This window comes from Schistocerca cancellata, chromosome 3, assembly GCF_023864275.1.
Source record: "Schistocerca cancellata isolate TAMUIC-IGC-003103 chromosome 3, iqSchCanc2.1, whole genome shotgun sequence".
NCBI classification, from domain to species: domain Eukaryota; kingdom Metazoa; phylum Arthropoda; class Insecta; order Orthoptera; family Acrididae; genus Schistocerca; species Schistocerca cancellata.
The window spans coordinates 635,529,486-635,543,085 of NC_064628.1; the positions used below are offsets into that span (position 1 = coordinate 635,529,486).

Genomic DNA, 13,600 nt, shown 5'->3' on the forward strand with positions numbered 1-13,600 from the left:
ATGCACACAAATTTATCTACATTGTCTCAACTGACTACATTCTATCCACACTGCTGCTCATCTGGGATAGGCACTGTGTGGCATGGAGTGGACGAGGGAAAAAAGGAAGGGAGGGGGGTTTGGAGGGTTGAATGAATTACTGACAGCTGGGAGGCAGAAGTAACAAGTACACAGGATACGGGTGTGACACCAGAAAGCTTGCTCTGGCACAAATAGGGAGTTGCAAGTGGCGCAAATGATTTGGAGGGCTGGATTGCAAAGGGAAACAATGGACAGGAAAAGAGAGACCACAGAGAGGAGGGTGTGAGTGTAAAATGATGAAGTAATGGAAAAATGATGGGGTGGGGGGGGGGGTGGGTGGAGATAATGGTAGGATAGGACTAGAGGAGATTGAGGTCAGTAAGATTGATCGGAAGATGTGCTGAAATGAGAATTCCCATCTATGTAATTCATAGAAGTTACTATTGGGTAGGTGGATCCACACGGCACACATTGCGAAGCAACCATGAAGTTGAACACGTTGTGTTTGGCTGCATCTTCCACCATGGGGTGGTCATGTAAACACAAAAGGTTGTGCAGAAGCCACAGTACAAATTTTGCATAATATTACTACTTTGATAGATGATCCCAGTTCTGATAGGGTAAGATATGACATTGATGGAACTGGACTAGGATTTGCTGGGTTAGTGTACACGACAGGTTTTTCTCCTGGTCTTCCACTTGGTAATGACCCATGTAACAGGGGTCGGCAGCAGATATGGCAGCAGAAGGATCAACCAGCATATTTCAGAGTAAGACCTTCAGAATATTGTGCAAAAAATTGTTTGTCACAGCAGATGTGCCATCCACAGACGGTAAGATTGCACAGAAGAGACTTTTTAGTGAGGAAGGGAAGGTATCTATCAGAATGGAGGTACTGTTGAAGGTTAGTGGGCTTTATATGGGCATACATTTTTAAGGAGTCATTAGAGATGAAGTAGGAGTCACTAGGAAGGTGGCACACTAGATGTAGGAAGAACATATAAAGCAGATATGAGAGAAGGTGTTGAGGAGTGAGGTGAAGTCTTGGTCCTCGGTTCAGATGATAAAAATAGCATCAAGGAACCTGAACCAGAAAATGAATGTAGAATCTTGGGTGGCTACAAAGGTTTCCTCTAGATGGCTCATAAACAGGTTTGCATTAAAGGGTGCAATGCATGTGCCTATGGCCATGCCACAGATTTGTTTGTTAATGTCATCACAAATGAGAAGTAATTATGGCTAAGGATGTAGTCTTCCAGGTGTATAAGGAATAAATAGTGGTTTCAGAGTCAAGAGGATGTTGGAAGAGATTGTGTTTGTGAATAGCAAGCTCTGTGCCAAGGAGGGTGTGGGTGTATAGTGAATAGCAACAACAGTGACAAGTAACAGTCCAGCCAGCTGGATAATGGGATGAGGATGGTTGAGAGGCAATAAAGGTAGTGGTTGTGTCTTTCACATGGGAAGCTAGGCTACAGGCGACCCCACACCCTCCTCTCCACACTCTCCTTCTTCCTCTGTTTTGTCACCCCTCCCAATCCACTCCCCCACTTTACTGTGTGCCACATGCAGCTATGCAGCTGACCCAGTCTGCACCAGAGGTGGGGAGACAGTGTTGGTGGTGGTGGTGTAAGAAGGGGGGGGGGGGGGGAAGGCTCACTGGTGCCACGTTTCAACCCTACTTGCTTTGTTGCCCCTTTTCCATGTGTCATCCACTCTTCCCTCCAACCTTTCCTCCTCCTTTCTCTCCCTACCCACTTCACCTACCACAATATCTTTTTGACTCCTTTGAAAGTGAGACAATGTTGCAAATCATAAAACTGATGCTACATTTGTACACTTCCTGAATTTCTGAATTTCTGTGTTCTGCATTGTGACAATGTTGCAACTAAAAAGCATAAGGAAATACTGAATGGTGCCTAACAACATGGGCTGTAAATCACAGATGATTTTATACAGTAGCAATAAACTGGAAACATGTGAACCATTTCAGTGTTCACACAGTAGTACCAGATAGGCAATAAACATAAGTTAAACAGTTACTAGTGTAAAACAGTTTTCTGCACTTAATTATTGTAGCATAACTACTTAAGTGAATATGGTCAAACTGATTAATTATATATTTAAATTGTTGAATACCAGATGCCAGTCCAGCATACATTCTGTTTGCATTTCCATACCTTACTAATATCTACCCCTGTCTTTGCTTGTCACTCCACCTTTGTCCTGGCATCTGCTATGACACATGTGTTAATGAGCAGTAGTAGCAAAGTTATACTTGGTTCCTACATCATAAAGTTGTTTGCAGCCAGCAGGATGCCACCTGTATACATGATGAACATACTAGGGTGACATCTCTTATCTACGTGAACAATAGCTGCAATAACCAAACTGTGGTCACCACTGACATCAGTATTCATGAATGCAAAATAAAAATTTACACCGTTATAGACATCAAGGTTATGTAACAGTAGCAGTAGTGTTAGCAATATTATATGTGAGTGCTTCATCACAAAGTTGTTCGTAGATGGTAGGACATTACCTGTAGACATTATAAACAGCTTACACATCTACTGAGCACCCAATGGGAGCCACAGAGGACAGCATGCTGCAGTGAGCACCCTGAGTGGCTACTAAGGAATAAACTGCTTCTCATCTTTCGACAAGACCAATGTATAATTTAATTTATTAAAACACACGCACAGTACAATCATCAATTAATCTAAATTTAGCAATATCAGCATAGCCTTCACTCCAAATACATATCATAAAGACTTAATTTGCAGCTATGTGAAGTAAGAATACAACAGAAACAGATGCCCCTGCAGTAGCAGAACATAGCTACATAGTCTCCAACAACATTAAAGTCTTGTAAGCAACAATGTCATGTTGAAGAAAGTTTTCCAAAGAAATAATTGTGGCAATATTATTGTTATCTATATGAACAATAGCTACAGTGGTCACAACGAATATCAATATTCATCAACAAAATGCCATTGCAAAGTGTTGCCACTGCCACACCAGTGTGTAGGTGTTTTCTTTATACACCCATTCAGGATAGTAGCAGTTTGTAGTGGCTGAAATTATTAGAAAACTGTTATCAGTGACTTACCTCATCCAGATTGTGCATTGTCATATAAGTAACCACACAGTCACATAGGTACTCAGTCAGTGAGATGCCACCCCAAAATGTTCATTAAGTGTATAAGTGGTTTCCTACTGTCTACTAAGAAATTTATAATATAGAAACCAGGTGTAACATTGATTTTTCTACCGCCACTTATCAGTTACTGCTTCATTGTCCTTCTGTCTATTGTGATGTGAAATTTGATTTTGCTTTGACCAGCAATAATGTTCATGGTGGTCAGAATGTGGTTACTGCCATTGTTTGAGTTGATAAGAATAACACTGCCAGAATTACCACTCTGGAAAACTTTCTTCCCTGAAATGTTGTAGCCTACAAGACTTTAATGTTGTCTGAGACTGTGTGGTCATTTACTGCTAGTTCTAGTTCATCTGTCACTGTCAAGAAACCTGTGTGTATTCCTTCTACACATACTTGCAAGTTAAGTCTTGAAGACGCATTATGTATTTGGGTTAAAGGATGTTGATATATTGCTAAATTTAATACGTGACTGTCCTGTGTACACATCATATTGAAAATAAAGATTAATACAAAAACCTTTAATTATTATGTCTAAAGTGGTGCACACACATCATCTTAGTTACTAATCTGATTCAAAAGTCCAAGAACTGTCAGCCTATGGGGATGTACCATCTGTATGTTGCATGTGAAGTTTGCTTCTTAATATCAGCATTGCAAATGCTGGACTCAGATCCCACTTTTGGATGATGTATTTCAGCATGCTTTGTGTTGGCTGTCATCCTTCAACTAACAGGAGCCCACAATCTTTATTGAAAACAATAGCATTTTAAGCAGGCTTGAAATAATGTTGTGTGGGGGACAAAACAAAACAGTACAGTATACCTGTGAAATATATAATGCCCTCCCCACGCACTTGAAAATGAAATCCAAGCTGACAACTGCTATTGACTTGGTTGCTTTCAATGAAGAGCACAAGTGGCTCACCGAGCGGGGTGGCGCAGTGGTTAGACACTGGACTCGCATTCGGGAGGACGACGGTTCAATCCCGCGTCCGGCCATCCTAATTTAGGTTTTCCGTGATTTCCCTAAATCACTCCAGGCAAATGCCAGGATGGTTCCTCTGACAGGGCACGGCCGACTTCCTTCCCTAATCCGATGAGACCAATGACCGCGCTGTCTGGTCTCCTTCCCCAAACCAACCAACCAACCACAAGTGGCTCACTTCTCTAATAGCACTGAGCTTGAATACTGTTGACCTTCCTGTTAAGCAGCAGCAGCAATAATGGCAACTGTTTTGTAGAGAAATGTTTTGTTGTTTGCTACAAGCTGAGAAATATTAGTTCTCATTTATGGCTGCAATAGCAAATTAATGAGAAAAGGAAGAAGTACAAGAGTGGTCCACAATTTAAACATACAAAGCACTACTCTTGTGTATTAATTTGATTTAATGCAGAACATTCTTATGCTACTCAAACTGATAACATACTTCTTTGAGAGGGTAGGAGCCATTTAGTTCCAGTGTCATAGGAGTTTTCCACCTGCACTCTTGACATAGCCATTACTGTCTAAAGGAATTCATTGGTGTCTATAAAACTATATCCTCAGGTACATTACCTAGGAATCAAGGTAACACCTCTTGAAGTGAGGTCTTGATTGACAACAAATGCATCAAAATTTCACACTCTAAGAATATCAGCAGTTCTTGTGTGGCACACTAAGTGTGTGAATGGTCATTGCAATACTATGAAGTATCTATGATTCAGAGCACAAAACTTAAAATCCATTTTGAAAAAGAAAATGTAGTACTACATTCATCAGTGTACTGTGCAGTCCTTAACAATGCCAGTCTGATATGGTGTACTACAAGGCTTGTTACTTGGTTCCTCATTCCTTCTATTATATACGGGTCACATGAACACAAAGCTGACATTTAGACATGCTATACTATTTGCTAATGATCCAAGCATTCTGATAATGTCATCTTTGAGTGAATAACTCTGTGAGACCCATTGCACCACATGTTAGGGCTTTTCCCCTATTTGATTCACATATGGAGTGCAAGAACAATTGCTTAAATGCTTCTGTGCACATTGTGAGTCTAATTTTGAATTTGTGGTCACCATTGGAGATGTACTTAGGTGTTGTAATATATCTCTCAGTTCCTCACTTAACACATGGTAAGTAGACTTTTACAAGATAGTTGGCCATCTGATTTCAAGCATATACCAATTCAGGTTTTTGTACATCTCCCATGTGACCTTCCATGTTGCCCTACTTTGTATGCATTCAGTACCTGCTATTTGTTCTATATGTGGCATGTGTCCCACACACATAAGTGATATTCTAAGATAGTTTGTACAGGTGTATTTTTAGCAATCTCCTTAGTAGACTGATTGCACTTTCCCAGTATCCTACAAGCGACTCTGTCAGCCATCTGCTTTACCTGTGAGCCTCTATCATCATCCCATTTCATATACTGACAAATTATTACTCACGGTATTTATATGATTTGACAGATTTCAATTGTGACACATATATGTTGTTTTGTGAATTTCATAATTTAGCATTGCTGCTATTAACACTGTATGCCTGGTCATTAATGTACAAATCAATAGCAAGGGTCCTAAACACATCCCTGCTGCATGCCTGAAATTACTTCAACAGCCATTGATGACTCTCCCATCTGAGATAACATACTGCATTCTCCTTACCATCCTCCCTCCCAGTCACAAATTTCATTTTATACCATATATGATCATACTTTTGTTAATATTCAGTGGTGTACAATACAATGATCCTCCCTTGTTGTGTTCAGATGTCACTGACCAGAACTTTGATGATGAGTATACCTGCCCTCAAGTTCCCATGCAGTGCAACATCGTGCCACTATCGTATCTGAGTGCTCCACAAATCTGGATATCACACAATTCAACCAATGCCCAAATGGAGATAACCAATGAGGCTGCTTTCAAACTTTGTCAGGTATTTATATGCAGCATCCTCATGTCCTTCACAGTGATCATTCAACATCAGACCCTGTTCATGCCCATTATATACCACATCGAGCCTAGTAAGAGCACTAAAAATCAACAACACTAATGCGCTATGGTGTCCATTCTACCTGTCACAGAGAATTGCAACTCCAATAATTTACATAGCCACTGATCGTAACTTTATGCCAACCTTCACACTGAGTCCTGACCACACAATTGTGCATGCCATTTCAATTTCTGTCTTGGTGTATTCCAGTTTCTTGTTTACTGCTGAAATACACTAGCTCCTTTTCCATTAGTGTATCCTTATTGTTAGAACATGCATTACACATTTTGTGAACTGTTGCACTACATGTTAAGACAACAGAAGAATCAGTTGTTGAAAAATATTACATAATTCAAGTTTTAGGAAACTTAAATTTTCTTCTTAATACTTCGAAAACAAACTGACATATTTTTTTAGAAAGTCATAAAAGTAAAAATAAATATGTATCAAGAAACTGTGTGACTGGTGCAAGCATTACAATTTGACACTACATCAACAGCTTGCAGAAAAACATAGAATATATGAGGTTTTGTACCAAGTGTAGAAATATAAGAGTGTAGGGCACCTGTTAAAGTTCAAATCTCAATATCAGCTGAGGACACTCTTATAAAAATCACAAATTTTGTTTAGTTATTGTTAGTCAATAACCACTGTAATTAAAAGTTGGAGCGTACCTTTTGAAAATTATAGCGTTTGTTTATTCTGTGTTTAATGATGCCATCAGTTGCCGCTACAAGCAGGAGAGGTGCTTTCACTCCTCTGTCAGAAGGAATTCTGTATTCATTAATGGCTTTCATCAGCCAGTAGCAGTTCTCAAGAGCTGACTGAAGATCTTTGGGGTGGTGTGGACCAACAAGGTGGAGACAGTACTCAAGTCGTGCGCACCAATCAGGCAGAGAAAATAGTTTTGATTTCAGCTGTAACCAAAATTTAAATCTTCATTAGTTGTAATCTGGGGTGGAACAACAATAATGTATAAAGGATAGACTGCTACTCACCACACAGAGGAGGCACTGAAATGACAGTGGCCATGTGTGTGTGAGTTGTGCATGTTTGAATGTCTGTGCGTTTTGTCTACATCTGACAAATTGCTTAGTGCAATAGTTAATAATATCTAGCAGTCTTTATTCAGTGTGCCTGTCTGTCACTCAATACCTCCTGTATGTGGTGAGCAGCAACCTATCCTTTTCATATAGTTGTGTTTACAAATTATTCAAATGGTTCAAATGGCTCTCAGCACTATGGGACTTAACATATGAGGTCATCAGTCCCCTAGACTTAGAACTACTTAAACCTAACTAACCTAAGGTCATCACACACATCCATGCTCAAGGCAGGATTCGAACTTGCGACCGTAGCAGCAACGCAGTTCTGGACTGAAGCATCTAGAACTACTCGGCCACAGTGGCTGACTACAAATTATTCAAAAGATTATTTTGTTGTTAGCTATAACAATTTCTTGCTTATGAATGAAAACACAAATTGTGGACATTTTACAAAGGATATTTTTAAAATAAGGTTCATTTTAATAAGAAGAAAAATACTATGAATAGCACTGAAATATATTTTGTCCATATTCTACTGACTTTTATCTACATTAATAAATAGTTTCCATTGCTGTTCAAACATTTGTCATACCACTAAACTAATTTTTGAATTCTGACAACAAATAAATCTGCTGCCTGCGAAGAACCCCAATCCATGACCGCAGTTTTCACTTCTTTATTGTTGTTGAACTGTTGATTGCCAAGAAACATCTTTCAAGGTCTGGACTGTAAGGTGCTTGTTCCCATCCAAAAGATATGATAAGACGATGTGTCTGTGCAGAACACACGGCCTTGCATTGTCACAGATCATCATCACACCGAAAAACAGTAGACCATGTCACCTGGTTTGTATGTCACACCGGAGTCTCATGCACTCAAGAATAACACATTCTGGCAAGCAGTCGCTGGATCCACACACAGTCGGACGTGTTGGAGAGCGGGCTGGTGAGCGAGTCGGCAGACCAGTCGAGTTGTGAATGGGCGCCTTAACAGTACTTGCTTACTGACTGTTTTGGGTCCTCACCGTAACCACTGAGAAAACTGCTAATTTCTTACATTTCCTAAGGACATTGAAATAGGCTTCCTACAGCTTAGTGAATGGACATGTAGCTGCAAATAGCATCTAACCACATTCAAAGCTTGCTGGTAACAGAGCTGCATATGAACTTGTCGGGTACAGCTAAACTGGTGGCTGTCCGACCTTTGCTTAACGTGATTCGGAAGAATGAAGACCTTCAGTTGAGTAACAATAACTTTATTGCGAACGCGTATCTTGCGACGACCGGCATGTATGGACAGATCGGAGCTATAAAATTTGCTTCCGGCCTAAGCAGAGTATCCTTAATCCTCGGAAAACTTCCGTAATTAGGAGAGGAAACAGTACTCGTCCACACAAGTCAGGAGGCAAGGAACTACTCATTACTCAATAAAACAAGGAATAATAACAATAAACCGAACGTATATAAAAGATAGAAAACACAGCGCCTCTAGAGGCTGGGCGCGGAACTACACCAACGTCGCGTAGAGTAATTGCTACAGCACCACTGCACTGACACACGCGCACAGCACACACACACACGGCGAGCTTGAATTAGCGCGCTGCTGCGTCGCTACATCAGCCCCCCGGGCGGAAGCGGAGCGTCGGCGTCGAGATACCGCGCCGGAAAGTGCACCCGACGTCCAGAACGGGTCGTCCTCGTCGGAGGAGGAGGAGGAACAACGTCAGGAGGTGGATGTTGTGCTGCGTTGGGCGGCGGATGTTGAAGAGCCGGCGCCGGAGATGTGGCGTCAGTGTCTGGAACAGCGGTAGGTGAATGCCTGTGACGAGGTGCCGCTAGTGGGGTGTCAGGAAAAACATACGCAGGTTTAACCCGATTCAACGCGACATTCGTAGCTTTGCTGTTCACTAGGATATCCATGGTGTGGGCACCGCGCCGTAGCACTTCATATGGACCAGAATAAGGAGCTTGTAGAGGCGGTTTGACGCCCTCAGTGCGGAGCATGACGTGACGACATTGTTCCAGGTCCTGGTGCACGAAAGTGGGCGGCTTGCCATGACGTGTGGCTTTCGGAGGGCGAATCTTTGATACATGGTCCCTCAATCGTCGCAAGAAATCCGGCTGGCCAGTAGACACTGTCTCTGTGGCATCAGCGTCTACAAAGTCACCAGGAAGGCGCAGTGTTTCTCCATAAACCAGTTCTGCCGCTGACGACCCCAGGTCTGGTTTGAAAGTCGTCCGTAAGCCTAACAAGACCACCGGTAGTGCGGTTGTCCAGGTTTCTTCGTGGCACATCAGCGCGGCCTTCAAACAACGGTGCCAGCATTCGATCATTCCGTTGCTTGCTGGGTGATAACTTGTGGTCTTATGGTGGGTGTAACCACAAAACTTGGCCAGCTGTGAGAACAGGTCTGATTCAAATTGCCGTCCGCGGTCAGTGGTAATATGTAGTGGGCATCCAAATCTTGCCAACCAAGTCATTGCAAAAGCGGAAGCTAATGTGTCTGCTGTGATATTATCCACCGGCACTGCTTCCGGCCAACGTGTAAAACGGTCGATCATTGTAAACAGATATCTTTGCCCGTTCGAAGGTGGAAGTGGTCCGACTACATCTAAATGAACGTGGGCAAAGCGGGCGGTGGTATCCGGAAAATCGCCGATCGGTGCGTGTACATGGCGGTTAATCTTGCAGCGTTGGCACTGAAGACAAGATTGGACCCACTCGCGGCAGTCTTTTTGCATGCCTGGCCACACAAAACGTTGCGATACTAGGCGGAATGTCGGGCGTACCCCGGGATGGCACAATCCATGTACTATGTCAAAGGCTTGTCTTCTAAAAGCCGGCGTCAGAAAGGGATGAGGTCGGCCGCGAGAAACGTCGCAGTATAGCTGTGTATCTTCCCCCGGAACATCAACGAGTTTCAGTTGCACTGCGGAAGCCGTGTCTTTGACATAGGCAAGGAGTTCTTCGTCGTCTCTCTGTGCCTGTGCCAGTGCAGGAAAGTCTATGGTACTGGAAACACTGCTGATCCGTGAAAGGCAATCCGCAGCAATGTTGTCGATCCCAGAAATATGTCTAATGTCGGTAGTAAACTGGGCCACGAACTCAAGGTGACGAAATTGACGGGGAGAGCAGTTGACACTATTCCGACGGAAGGCGAACGTGAGTGGCTTGTGGTCTGTATATATCGTGAAAGTTCGCGCTTCCACCTGGGGGCGAAAATATTTCACTGCCTGGTATACTGCCAGGAGCTCACGGTCATATGTGCTCCATTTTGTCTGTGCAGGCGAAAGCTTGTGGGAATAATACGCCAGTGGCTGCCATGCGTTGTCGGACCATTGTTGTAACGCGGCACCGATCGCCGTCTGGCTCGCATCTACAACAATTGCTAATGGCGCGTCGAGCCGTGGGTGTGCGAGAAGCGCCGCGTCGGCCATGCTCCTCTTTGTTGCCTCAAACGCAGAACACATGTCCTCTGTCCACTGTATCAGAGACTTGCTATTTACTTTAGGGCCCGATAATGCCGCCGTCAAAGGTTCCTGCAGCTCCGCAGCGTGAGGAAGGTGTCGTCGATAAAAATTGAGCATCCCCAAAAAACAACGTAATTCTTTGATCGTAGGTGGTCGGGGTAGCTGCAAGATAGCGTCCACCTTCTCGGACAGAGGAAGAGAGCCTTCAGCAGAAATCTTATGGCCAAGAAATGTCACCTCTGACTGCCCAAAAACACACTTGTCCACGTTCAAGACGACACCGTAACGCTCCAACCGCTCGAAAATCTCTCGCAGATGTTGTCGGTGTCGATCGTGGTCAGCAGAGAACACTAACACATCGTCCAGGTAGGCGAAACAGAACGGCAGCCCCTGGAGAACCGAGTCTATAAACCTTGGCCAGGTCTGAGCGGCATTGCGTAAACCGAAAGTCATAAATTTGCTTTCAAACAAACCGAAAGGCGTTATTATTGCAGTCTTTGGAATGTCGTCATTGGCCACCGGAATCTGTGTATACGCTTTAGCGCAGTCCAGAACTGTGAACACCGTGGCACCATGTAGAGCGTGATTATAATCCCTCAGTAACGGAACGGGATATCTGTCCGGCACTGTTCGCGCGTTAAGCGCACGGTAGTCACCGCATGGGCGCCAAGCTCCACCCTTCTTCGGAACAAGATGTAATGCGGAGGACCACGGGCTCTTAGATGGCTGCATTATGCCCTCGCGAATCATGGCGTCAAATTCTGCCTTCGCTATCTTCAATCGGTCCGGAGCGAGACGCCTAGGTCGGCATGCTACTGGGGGACCGTCCGTCGTTTGAATGTGATGCACCGTGTCATGTGGTATGAACCTGGGAGCGCCGGGCGGCCTGGTCAAGTTCGGATAGTTAAGCAGTAATTCAGTGTACTCACCCTCCGTAGCATGGACCAACTTGGCACTGTGCGTTGCGGTGTCGCGACGGAAACCCGTGACTGCTAAGCCAGTGACGCTGTCCACCAAGCGTGCGTTCGCGACATCCGGCAGCAGGTGGTAGTGTGCGAGAAGATCAGCCCCGACGATCGCCTCCGTGACGTCAGCCACTGTAAAATTCCACCCGTACGCGCGACGTAGGCCGAGATTAAGCTCCATCCTCTGTGTGCCATATGTTGCGATGGAAGAATTGTTGGCAGCCGTCAGACGGAAGGCAGTTGGCGGCCGGCAACGATGTATGGCTGTTCGTGGTATGATACTCAGGTCCGACCCCGTGTCTATTAAAAACTTAACGCCGGAACTGCTATCGGTAACGAACAGGCGCTTGGAGGATAACTGGCAGCCGGTTGCGCCTATTGTCGACCGCCGGTGGCGTTTGGGTGCGAGCATGGCGATGTGCACTTCCTTGCCTGATCGCCGAATCGTCGGTGGTACCAGCACAACGGTACCTCGCCTTGCGGAGTGGTAGTACCGCCGGAAGATCTGCTTCTCGAACGCCGCCGTCTGTATCGGCTTCTTCTATTATTGTCGTCGTCACGTGCCAGCAGCGCACTGACCTGGGTGCACAAAAGCTCAACCTTGGCAGCGAGAGAATCATGGTCGGCTCGTGCTACAGACGCGGTACTGTTTGCACTGTTGTCCAACGCCGCGACTGCGCTGACCGGAGCTGGTGTGATCGCATCCTGTATCCGGTCTGCTAGCTGCGCCACGTCATCCAGCGGCATGTCCGTTTGTGAGGCGATTATGGCTTTTATTTGCGGCGGCAACCTACTGCTCCACAGTGTTCTGAGCAGACTGTCTGGCACAGTAACGGTGTCAACTTTGCTGCGTAGATGTCGCAGGTATTGAGAAGGCTTCCTGTCGCCAATTTCTTCCTGTGTCAGAACCTGACGTATCTGGTCCTCTTGTGACGCGGCCACCCGTCGAATCATCTCTGATTTTAGCCTGGCATAAGCTCCAGCCTCGGGCGGTGCTGTGATTATGTCCTGCACCTCGGCTGCATAACGTTGGTCGAGTTGGCTCACAATCAGCGCAAATTTAGTTGCTTCGACCGTTATTCCAGCGCAGCTAAAACTTGCCTCTGCCTGCGCGAACCAGAGTACCGGATTGTCGGGCCAGAACGGCGGCAAACGGACTGCAATCCGGGAGACGGCCTGCTGTTCGGTCATTATGTGCTCGTTACTTACGTAGCTCACGGCTGCTTCTCCTTAATCACGCCGGTCTCTGCTTGAATCACGTCGGGGTCACCACTTGTCGGGTACAGCTAAACTGGTGGCTGTCCGACCTTTGCTTAACGTGATTCGGAAGAATGAAGACCTTCAGTTGAGTAACAATAACTTTATTGCGAACGCGTATCTTGCGACGCCCGGCATGTATGGACAGATCGGAGCTATAAAATTTGCTTCCGGCCTAAGCAGAGTATCCTTAATCCTCGGAAAACTTCCGTAATTAGGAGAGGAAACAGTACTCGTCCACACAAGTCAGGAGGCAAGGAACTACTCATTACTCAATAAAACAAGGAATAATAACAATAAACCGAACGTATATAAAAGATAGAAAACACAGCGCCTCTAGAGGCTGGGCGCGGAACTACACCAACGTCGCGTAGAGTAATTGCTACAGCACCACTGCACTGACACACGCGCACAGCACACACACACACGGCGAGCTTGAATTAGCGCGCTGCTGCGTCGCTACAAAGTTTTGTGATTGTAAGTCACTCACACACACATTTACAAATGGGTCTGATCTGAAAAGTAACTCTTATACAATATATATTTATCTTGGTAACCAGTCAAGCGCCGAGACTGGCTAATATGAATGTAACATTGTTTCAGAAGTCTAACATAAAACTTCCTGATATTGTGAGGAAAGGTCACAACTACAAGAAGTCACCCACTTGACAAACTATGAACAAAGCTCAATCTTTCAAA

At 44.7% G+C, this 13,600-nt stretch overlaps 1 protein-coding gene across 1 annotated transcript in view; it reads right to left on the minus strand.

The window, feature by feature from the left end:
* LOC126175576 (fatty acid synthase-like) overlaps positions 1 to 13,600 on the minus strand; it is a 218,957-nt gene that overhangs the window by 8,311 nt on the left and 197,046 nt on the right. The window contains exon 22 of the mRNA XM_049922434.1: positions 6,838 to 7,080. Within this exon, the coding sequence (XP_049778391.1) occupies positions 6,838 to 7,080 (243 nt within the window). The remainder of the gene's footprint in view (positions 1 to 6,837; positions 7,081 to 13,600) is intronic.